This window comes from Phaseolus vulgaris, chromosome 10, assembly GCF_051622355.1.
Source record: "Phaseolus vulgaris cultivar YP4 chromosome 10, ASM5162235v1, whole genome shotgun sequence".
In the NCBI taxonomy this organism is placed as follows: domain Eukaryota; kingdom Viridiplantae; phylum Streptophyta; class Magnoliopsida; order Fabales; family Fabaceae; genus Phaseolus; species Phaseolus vulgaris.
Genome location: NC_143507.1, coordinates 42,692,894 through 42,704,586, shown reverse-complemented (window position 1 = coordinate 42,704,586; position 11,693 = coordinate 42,692,894). Strand labels below are relative to the sequence as shown.

General features: G+C 36.5%; 1 protein-coding gene across 1 annotated transcript; it reads right to left on the bottom strand.

Moving 5' to 3' along the window:
• Positions 1-1,644: 1,644 nt before the first annotated feature.
• On the bottom strand, positions 1,645-7,029 carry LOC150024824 (uncharacterized). Its single transcript, XM_090296185.1, has 5 exons — positions 5,877-7,029; positions 5,687-5,834; positions 3,302-5,584; positions 2,776-2,878; positions 1,645-2,640 (listed from the first exon to the last, which is right to left on the bottom strand). Exons 1-5 carry the CDS (start codon positions 7,006-7,008, stop codon positions 1,645-1,647), a joined length of 4,662 nt encoding a protein of 1,553 aa, XP_090152311.1. The 5' UTR covers positions 7,009-7,029.
• Between the last annotated feature and the right edge of the window lie 4,664 nt (positions 7,030-11,693).

Sequence of the window (11,693 nt, the reverse complement as noted above, 5' to 3'; positions counted from 1 at the left end):
AATTAACAATAATAATAGTTAAGGCCTAAATAAACCCAATTATAAGAATATTAATTAAAACAATGGATTTATTAATTATTATAGTCCAATAATCTATGATTAAGGCTATTAAGTGTGAATAAATATATGCTCATCAAATACCCCCACACTTATCCTTTTTGCACTCCTGGGCAAAACACTCTACAAATATTTAGAAAGCTAAAAGGAAAAATAATGAAAACTAGACTGCAGCAAACCAGAACAACTATATCAGCATGATACATTTTCAAGACAATCAAGGAATCAAAACCAGCGTGAATGGAATCCTATGAATTGAACTACAAGTAGGTAATCGAATTCAAAGGTGAATCAAAATTTGATAAACTTCTCACCAAATGCTCTCTAACTCTCAAGTGTTTAGGTTTGTATTTACACTCAGCACCCATGCAGACAAACACTACCATATGCTTAGCAGGACTCTAATATTCACAACCATTGAAAAATATGCAATCAAAGATCAAGAGGACTTTATAAGGGATGTAATGGGGCTAAGGTAAAGGTAGGTAAAAGTGGGAAAATAGGCTAAAAAACCATAGAAAAACAAAGGAGCAATGAAGGATAAGTCTAAAAACAAGTGTAAGTATTATGACTCCTCTTTTTATTTCAAGATATAATTTTTTATCATATAGTAGATAGTCAATCCAATGTATTAGAAGATCTACTCTTATTTTGTTTATTTTGCTTTGCTTTTCTTTTTCTTGTTGTATTCTTTATTTCTATCCTTTTTTTTTTTCTTTTTTTTTTTAAACTGAAGAGGTAAACTATGAAAATGACATACACCCCCACACTTATTCAAAAACCTATTCCCAAATGATTTCAAAGCTCCTTTATCTTCTAAGGTAGGGACAAACATGGTTTTTCTTGTTTTGAGGCTTGCAATGAGGGTTAAAAATAAGAAAAAGGTTATAGGCTCAAGGGGCTAACAAATGGATTATCATAAAGGTAGGCTAATATGGCTAGTGGGTTAATTTAAACAAAAGAATGCCTCTATCATATCAGTTCATGCACGTAAATCACAGTTGTAAAACAAAGAATCAAGCTAAGTTCTAGAGTATAAGCAGACACAAGTGAAAACACACTAAAAAGAATATTAGACAATCTGTCAATGAAGCTCAAAATCTCACCTGGGACAGTTTATCACAAAAGATTCAACTCTAAATTTCTCATAACCAACTTATTTTTCAAAACTTTTCTAAGAAATCCACACAACAAGGATCAAGAAACTCAAAATTTATCTAGAAACATGCATAATGCTTGTATTAGATGCTCTAAATGTTTGCTAAAAGAAAACAAAAAAATACTAAGGAATTTTTATTTGAAAGCAAACCAAGTAAAACTCCCAGGAAAGAGAGGTGAGTCACAAATGGACAAACTTAAATACCAAGTCTTTCCTAGCCAGAGTCTTCCCTAGATCACTTTTCAAAATAATTTTTTCTTTAGATAAAAAAAAATAAAAAAAAATAATGAATAAAAGAAAATAAAAATAAAACAGTAAAACAAATCCTAACTACAATTCTCCCCCCACACTTAAATCATACATTGTCCTCAATGTAAAAACAATTAATATATGTGTATGATAAAAGTAAGGGAAGAAATACTCCCTCCTCAAGCTTGAGGGTAATTCGGGTGCTGCAAGGTAATCTCTTCCACCGTCTCGTCTTGAGGAATCTCATGAAAGAGCTTTAGACGGTGTCCATTCACCTTAAATGTATTGGTAGATGTCAGACTCTGCAATTCTACAACACCATGAGGGTGGACATGGGTGACCAAAAACGGTCCAATCCATTTTGAACGCAACTTTCCAGGCATGAGTTTTAATCTGGAGTTGAACATTAACACACGCTGGCCGACAACAAACTCCTTTCCAGTGATGAAGTGGTCATGTAGATGCTTGGTCCTTTCCTTGTAGAATTTGGAGTTCTCATATGCCTCCAAACGGATCTCGTCCAACTCTTGCAGCTGAAGTTTTCTCTGTTCTCCTGCCTTGTCATAATCCATGTTGCATGTCCTTATTGCCCAGTAAGCTCTGTGCTCGATCTCCACAGGTAGATGGCAAGCTTTTCCAAAGACAACCCTAAAGGGAGACATCCCAATAGGTGCTTTATAGGCTGTACGATGGGCCCAAAGAGCATCGTCTAAACGTTTACTCCAGTCCTTCCTTGTTGGCTTAACCATCTTCTCCAAAATGCGTTTTATTTCTCTATTAGAGACCTCAGCTTGACCATTTGTTTGTGGATGATATGGTGTGGACGCTCTATGGATCACCCCATATTTCCGAAATAGGACATCGAGTATCCTGTTGCAAAAATGTGTGCCTTGGTCACTGATGATGGCTTTAGGAATCCCAAATCTGCAGAAGATGTTAGATCGAATAAAAGCTGCAACAACATGGGAATCATTAGTTCTTGTGGCTATTGCCTCCACCCATTTGGAGACATAGTCCACAGCAAGAAGGATATAAGTGAATCCAAAAGAAATAGGGAAGGGACCCATGAAATCAATACCCCACACATCAAAGACTTCACAAAATAGCATGGGTTGCTGGGGCATCTGTTGTCTTTGGGAGATGGCAGTGCCTGCTCTTTGACACTTCTCGCATGTGGATGAGACGGTCCATGCATCTTTAAAAATGGTTGGCCAAAAGAACCCACAATCCAGTACCTTTCTTGCAGTACGTTGTGCAGCCAAGTGTCCTCCAACAGATGAAGCATGACAAAAATTTAGCACAGATGGGATCTCTTGGTCAGGAATGCATCTGCGTATGATCTGATCACTGCAGAAACGCCATAAGTATGGGTCATCCCAGACATAGTATTTGGCATCGCTCTTGAGTTTGTCTCTCTGTGCCTTAGTTGCCAATAGTGGAAAAACAGAAGCAACAAGGTAGTTCACTATGTCAGCGTACCAAGGTATAAGTTCAGATGTGCTAGATAATTTAGAATATGCATTAGATGCTCTGGTTGGACCGTTTACTGATTCCGTTATAAGAAGATGCTCATCTGGGAAATCATCATGGATGGGCTCTGCATCTTGTTCCTTCTCAATTCGACTAAGGTGATCTGCAACATGATTACATGCCCCACTCCTATCTTTAATCTCCAAGTCAAATTCTTGGAGCAGCAACATCCACCTAATCAACCTTGGTTTTGAGTCAGTCTTCTTTAAGAGATATTTCAGGGCAGCATGATCAGTAAAAACAACCACCTTGGATCCTAGGAGATACGATCTGAACTTATCTAAGGAAAAGACAATAGCCAACAACTCCTTTTCCGTGGTGGTGTAGTTAGACTGAGCAGCGTCTAACGTTCTAGAGGCATAATAGATCACATGTGACAAACCATCTACTCGTTGTGCAAGGACAGCTCCAAGTGCATAATTTGAGGCATCACACATGATCTCAAAAGGGAGTGTCCAATTAGGAGTTTTTATAATTGGAGGTGTCACAAGTGCTGCTTTAAGGGCATCAAATGCCTCTCTGCATCTTTCTCCAAAATCAAACAATACATCCTTTTGTAGTAAGTTAGATAAAGGTAATGCTATTTTGCTGAAATTCTTGATGAATCGTCTATAGAATCCTGCATGACCAAGAAAAGACCTAACCTCCCTCACAGAAGAGGGATAAGGTAGTTGTGAGATAACATTCAGTTTAGCAGGATCTACCTGAATACCTTTCTCAGAGATAATGTGACCCAAAACTGTACCCTGTGTAACCATAAAATGACACTTCTCATAACTTAATACTAAGTCATTCTCAATGCATTTGTCAAGTACTTTGACCAGGTTAGCCAAACAATCATCAAAAGAAGAACCATACAGGCTAAAATCATCCATAAAAATTTCTATGCAATGCTCAATTAAATCAGAAAATATGCTCATCATGCATCGTTGAAACGTTCCTGGAGCATTACATAGGCCAAATGGCATCCTTCTATATGCAAAGGTTCCAAATGGGCAAGTAAAAGTGGTCTTGTGTTGGTCCTCTGGTGCTATACATATCTGAAAATATCCAGAGAAACCATCCAAGAAACAATAATGCGTTTTACCTGCTAGACGTTCCAACATTTGATCAATGAAAGGAAGAGGAAAGTGGTCCTTCCGGGTGGCTTGATTCAAGCGTCTGTAGTCAATACAAACTCTCCAACTGTTCTGCACTCTAGTAGGAATAAGTTCATCATGCTCGTTCTTTATCACTGTTATCCCAGATTTCTTGGGAACAACCTGAATCGGACTCACCCAAGTGCTGTCAGAGATAGGGTATATGATACCAGCTTGTAGCAGCTTAATGACCTCCTTCTTCACCACATCAAGAATCTGGGGATTAAGCCTGCGTTGAGGTTGTCTCACAGGTTTTGTCCCTTCTTCTAGTAGAATTCTATGCATACAAATAGAAGGGTTGATACCTGGAATGTCTGCCAGCGTCCAACCAATGGCTTTCTTGTGCTCTCTAATCACCTGCAACAGTTTCTGCTCTTGTTCATCAGTTAGAGAAGTAGAAATAATCACTGGAAGTTGCTCCCCTTTCTCCAAATAGGCATACTTAAGATGATCCGGAAGTGGCTTCAGTTCAAGTGATGGCGGTTGGATGATGGACGGTACTGGTCTAGTGCTGAGAGAAACTTTCGCAACCTGTAATTCATCATGGTTGATATCATCTGATGTTGCTAAGTGTGAATCAACAACATCTACATCAGTTACAAAACCTAGAAAATCAAACACATTATCATCCACAATATCATCTAAAATGTCAAGATGATACACAGAGTGATCTTCAATTGGGTGTTTCATAGCGTCTAGGATATTGAACTGGACTAAATTGTCTCCAAACTCCATAGTCAGTGTGCCTGCATGAACATCAATCTTGGTGCGGGCTGTCTTCAAGAAAGGTCTGCCCAAGATGATGGTTGTTGAACCAGAATTTGAATCTTCTCCACCCATGTCCAAAATGTAGAAATCTGCAGGAAAAACAAGTTTATTTACTTGAATAAGGACGTCTTCAATAAGCCCTGCAGGTTGGACTGTGCTTCTATTAGCGAGCTGAATGACTATGCCTGTGGGTTTAAGAGGACCAATAGACAAAGAAGTAAACACAGATAAAGGCATAACATTTATAGATGCTCCCAAGTCAAGCATCGCATTTTCAAATAGGTTATTGCCTATTACGCAAGGAATGGTGAAAGTGCCTGGGTCTTTGCATTTTTCAGGAATTGTTACCGCAGGCTTTTCAATTAGAGCAGAAACATTCCTTCCCATGTTTACCTTTTCATTCCCTTTAAGACGCCTTTTATGTGTGCATAGATCCTTCAAAAACTTTGCATATTTAGGAATCTGTTTAATAGCGTCTAGCAGAGGAATGTTCACCTCAACCTTTCTGAATGTCTCGAGAATCTCCTTGTCAGTTTTTTCCATTTTTCTGCTCGTCTGAACAACTCTTTGTGGAAAAGGAAGAGGAATAGATGGTCTATCGAGACTAACATTTTCTCCTTGTATATCAACTTCATGAGACGGTCTAGGAGGAGCATCCATGTCATTATTCCTTGTGCTGACCCTTCTTTGATCATCATTTTCTGGAGTAGTAGTAATGTTGGAGGTGTTAGACGATCTCAGTTGATTGTCTACTTTGGTGGATTTTGGCACAGGTGCTTGCAACTGTGTACCACTTCTCAGAGTGATGGCACTAACATTATGTGGATTGATGGCTATCTGGGAGGGAAGCTTATCAGACCCTTTGGAATTCATCTCATTCATACGAGTGGCTAACTGACCAATCTGATTTTCCAAGTTATGAATGCTTACCTCTGTTCTCTGTACTCTTTCATCTGTTCTTTGTACTATTTCACTTGTTCTCTGTTGGAATTGCGTATTAACTTCAGCCATGTGCTTTATTACATCCTCTAGAGAAGATCCACCTTTTTCTGATACAAAAGTTGGTGGTGGGGATGGTTGTTGTTGCTGTGAGTTACCCCATCTAAGATTCGGATGATTCCTCCAACCTGGATTATACTTATTGGTGGACAAATCATGGTTGAATGGTTGCTGAGGTGGGTTAGATAGTCTACTATTGAAGGGAAAACTAGTAGACTGTCTACCACTATTAAAGATGTTTGCAGCATAAGCTTGAGGACATTCAACATTGTTTCCTCCTTCAACTTCTTGAAGAGTGGGGCAAGCATCAGTGGCATGGTTAGTGGTGCAAATTCCACATACCCTTGCAACCATCTGAGGCATAGTTAGTTGCTTCATCATGGATGTGAGATCGTCTAGTTGTGCCTTCATCTGAGCATGATCAGCTGCATAATTGGTTGTCATCTCATGAACTCCACGAACAGGTGCTGCAGAGTTGCTACGTGTTTGGAATTGTTGATTGTTAGAAGCCATGATCTCAATCAATTGTCTTGCAGCGGCTGGCGTCTTGTCAACTAGAGCTCCTCCACTGGCAGCATCTATCATTTGTCTATCAATAGCTATCAGACCCTCGTAAAAATATTGTATTAGAAGTTGTTCGTGAATCTGATGGTATGGACAACTTGTACATAGCCTCTTGAATCTCTCCCAGTATTCATAGAGACTTTCTCTATCTTGTTGCCTGATCCCGCATATTTCCTTCCTTATTGATGTGACTCTGGATGCTGATAAGAATTTTTCAAGGAACACTCTTTTCAACCCTTCCCAATTAGTCACTGATCCTGCCGGCAAATAATATAGCCAATCTTTAGCTGCATCTTGGAGTGAAAAAGGGAATGCTTTAAGCTTGATGTGCTCCTCTGTGACCTCAGCTGGTCTCATGGTGGTGCACACTGTGTGAAACTCCTTAAGATGTTTATGCGGGTCTTCACCTGCAAGGCCATGAAATTTAGGCAGCAAGTGTATCAAACCAGATTTAAGCTCACATTGCTCATCTGGATATTGGATACACATAGTTTGGAAGGAAACATCTGGAGCAGCAAGTTCTCTGAGGGTCCGTTCGTCCATAATTCCAGAGTTAGGACTTCCGACAGTAGTTGGTGATGAACTAGAAGACGAGGTTGTACTAGACATGTATTTCAATTGAATATTCTATTAGACCTCTTAGAGCAAAATCTTTTTTTTTTTTAAAAAAAAAAAAAAGGAAACAACCCAAGTCAACTCCCAGGAAAGAGAGGTGAGTCACAAATGGACAAACTTAAATACCAAGTCTTTCCTAGCCAGAGTCTTCCCTGAATTGCTTTCAATTTTTTTTTTTAAAAAAAACAAAGAGTAGCAACTGAAGTGTCTACCCTAAATGCAAGATTCTAAAAAAAACTAATGTAATTGCTACACTTAATGCTTAAAAAAAAATGACAAGGAAAAAAAATGTAAAAATGAATAAATAGGGAAAATAAAAAGATCAATAATAAAAATAAAACAGAAACAAAAATAAATAAAGAATGACAAAAAAAAAATAACTAAAAACAGAATATATATAGATAAAGAAAATAAAAACAAACAAAATAAAGATAAAAGATATAAGAGACAAAATCAAATCAAATAAAAACAAAACAAAATAAAGATAAAAGATATAAGGAAATAAAATAAAAACAAATCAAAACAAAATAAAGATAAAAGATATAAGGAAATAAAATAAAAACAAATAAAAACAAAATAAAGATAAAAGATATAAGAAAATAAAATAAAAACAAATCAAAATAAAATTAAGATAAAAGATATAAGAGATAAAATAAATAAATAAAAAAAAAAAAAGATGTTCTGAATATTATATTTTTTTAATTTTTAATTTTTAATTTTTCGTTTTTTTTTTATTTTTTTCGTTTATAAAAAAAAATAAGAAAAAAAAAGGTTGAATATTAGATTTTTTAGTTTTAATTTTTTTTTTGTTTTTTTTAGGGTATACTAAATAAATAAAAACTAATAAGAAGAAAACAAAATTTATATATGCAAAAAAAAAATTAGGAAGGAAAATAAAAAATAAAAAATTATACAGATAAGAAGAAAAACCTGATAACCAAAATCAAATTGGAATCCCCGGCAACGGCGCCAAATTTGATAGCTGTCGTTTTATTGTCAAATTAATATGATTCTAGCGTAGACTTGCCTAACACTAGAGAGATGATAATATAGTTGTGGTCAGATGACCCCAAGTCGTCTCCCAACGAATCCAATAGTAATTTCAGTGAATAGAATTCAAAACCTATCTGCAAACAATGAAAATTAGCAATAATAGTAAAGAAATAGGGGTTGTGATCGCTTAGCAAGAAAATATAAATGATGATTTGAATCAGTAAAGAATGCAGATTGACTCCCAAGTTCTTCCACCAATGAATTCTTCACAGGCTCTCTAAAGATTATTCTTTTCTCAATCCTCAGCAGAGTTAAACTAGATTGAACATGCACCAAACCTAATTCAACTGAAGCTCACCAGTAAAGCATGCGTCTACCGGTTTAATCAATACCCACTTTGTTCCATGCGTATACTCCATGGGAATGCTTATCTCCTCTCTCTTGAATCATGCGCCCAAGAAATTAATTAGAACAATACGAACTAACTAAGAAACCAAAGTTTAAGATAAGGGAGACTCTCAATCATGCGTTCAAGTACAACCTCTCACAAAAACTAGTTTTCCAGGAGATTAGACAATAAAAACAACTGCTATAGAGAATTAAAAATAGAAACTTTTATTGATCAAAACCTCAGAACTCAATGGGGAATCACAAAGGAATCAACCAAAAGGTTTAACTTTCCATGCGGAGGCAAAAGAATTACAAATAAGAAAAGAAACTAAGAAAACCCTACGAAGCTCTCCCCCTTTCTACTTGATGCTTGTGTCCTTTTATAAGGCTTTTCTGCTCCAAGGATCTTGGGAAAATATTGCAGTTTAGATTTTGTAAACAGTTTCCACTTTCCATAATTCTTTTTATTTTGCAGAAGATTTGCTTCCAATTCTGTTTCTGGAATCTTGTAGCTTTTATTTTCTCTTTCTTCTCCAACAAAATTTGTTTTCTGTTTTGATTCAAAGAAGCAACTTGGACTTTTGCATATTTGGCCCATTCACAAAGGTAGATGCTTCAGATCATTTACCCTAAAAACACAAAATTAACAATAATAATAGTTAAGGCCTAAATAAACCCAATTATAAGAATATTAATTAAAACAATGGATTTATTAATTATTATAGTCCAATAATCTATGATTAAGGCTATTAAGTGTGAATAAATATATGCTCATCAATGTCATATCAAATAGAGTAAGATATTTGATAGTATATGAGTATGTGCAAATCTCAATTTACAAACATATTTACTGTAATACTTGAGTTGGAAACTTATTAACTGCCTAATCTTTTAACTATATATATATATGTATGTTTTGATTAATTTTTTTTTTATATGATTAAATATTGCTTATCATTTTTAATATTATTTAATTTTATTGATTTTTGTTTTCTTAAACTAGATTTTTATAACGTTAACATCATAAGTTAATGAAACTAAGGTAACGATGATTTTCATTGTGCAAAATTATTTTCGAGAATTATCTCGTGACTTTGTTATGTTTTATAAATTATCGGTGATATTTAAATTTTGATTAAATTAATATATATTTTATATTGTAATTCAAATGCTATTAATTATGATTATTTTTATATACTGGACATTTGATTAAAGAAGTGTTTCTAACGAAGCAAATGATCAACATCAAGAACTATAATTGAAGATTGTTATTTAATTTTTCATTATGTCTATTTTTATGAGTTAGAAGAAACTATAGTATAATGTTTCACTAGTTTTAACCTTTAAATATTGTTGTGTATATTTCTAAATCTTCGTTGCCCACCCAAACATCTTTCCAAAACAAAATATCGTCTCCCACTCTCCACTCGCAACAATTCTCAAAGGATTTACCCCAATCCTCCATCCCCCAAACCCCCTTCAAGTCTCTCCACCAGCTGGAATCCTTAACATTACTCCTTTGTTCTTGCAAATTTCTCCAGCCTCCGTATTTAGATTCAAGAATTTCTTTCCACATACCATCCTTCTCAGTCTCCAGACGCCAAATCCACTTTCCCAGCAGTGCTGCATTGAAAAACCTTAAATTCAAAATTCCAAGACCACCAGCTTCTCCAGGCTCGCACACCTTTCTCCACGAGACTCATGCTACTTTCCTTCCTTCTTCTCCCCACCCCCACAAAAACCTTCTCTGTACCTTTTCAAACTCCTTTAACACAGCAACAAGCAGCTTGTACATGGATAAATAAAACAACGAAATGGCAGAAAGCACCGACTTAATAAGACACACTCTCCCTACCAACGAGAGAAATCTACCTTTCCATCTACCCAACCTCCTGCTCTTAACTCTTTCTAATACACCATCCCAAAACGAGACTCGCTTGTGACTCCTCCACGAGCAACCCCAGATATTTGAAGGGAGTTTTCATCACTTCACAATTAAGGATTGCAGCATACTGCTGAATCACAGTATGATCAACCCCCACCCCTCCAATTCTACTTTTTGAGAAATTAACCTTCAAACCAGAGGCTAATTCAAAACAGTCCAGAATAACCTTTAGATTGCAGACCGATTTAAAATTCGTTTCACATAAAAACAGAGTATCTATTGAAGCATGTTCACCTTAACCTTTTGTGCCCCAACCTCCAGACTCTCCACCAAATTCTTCTCTACATCTATCCTTACAACACCTGCCAATCCTTCTGCCACAATGAGAAACAAGAAAGGCGCAAGAGGGTCACCTTGACGAAGACCCCTCTTTGGAAAGAATTCTGAGGTAGGACTCCCATTTACAAGCACCGACACAGAGGAAGAAACCAAACAAGATTTAATCCATCTGATCCATTTTTCGCAAAAGCCTAGCCTTCCAAGCATGTAGAATAAGAACTCCCAGCTTACAGAGTCATAGGCCTTCTCGTAATCAACTTTAAAATAAACACAACTCTTCTTCCTTCGTTTCACCTCCTCTAAAACCTCATTTGCCACGAGGACACTATCCAATATGCCCCTTCCTTCCAAGAAAGCTGATTGCTTGGGATCAATCAACTTACTCATCACCTTCTTCAACCGGAGAGACAAAACCTTAGAAACAATTTTGTATAAACAACCTACCAAAGAAATAGGTCTGAAGTCACTTAGCTGCTGCGGATTGTCCATCTTGGGAACCAAACAGATGAAAGACGCGTTTGACCCCCTGGGCCAACTTTCTCTATCTGCAAACTCATTCACTGCCTTCAGAACATCCTCTCTGAAGATCTCCCAACAGAACTTTAAAAAACCAAAGTTAAACCCGTCAGGACCGGGACTCTTCGAGCTTTCACAACTCCATATTGCAAATTTAACTTCTTCTTCAGAAATATCTTCTACCAGCATTCTATTTTCCTCCCTAGAAACTGAACTGAAAGCAACATTATCCAACCTTATAGGAACCCCTCAACTTCATCAAACCGAGATTTAAAAAAATTCCTAACCTTATCCTTTACCACCTTTGTATTATCACACCACAGGCCATCCACAAAAACTCCATTTAAGCCATTTCTCGCCCTCATCCACTTAACAACCGAATGAAAAAAGCTTGTATTGAGATCTCCATGTTGCAACCACTGATGACAAGCTTTCTGCTTCAAAATAGCCTCTTGCTTAAAAAGGAACCGACTGTACTCTGCCAGCACCA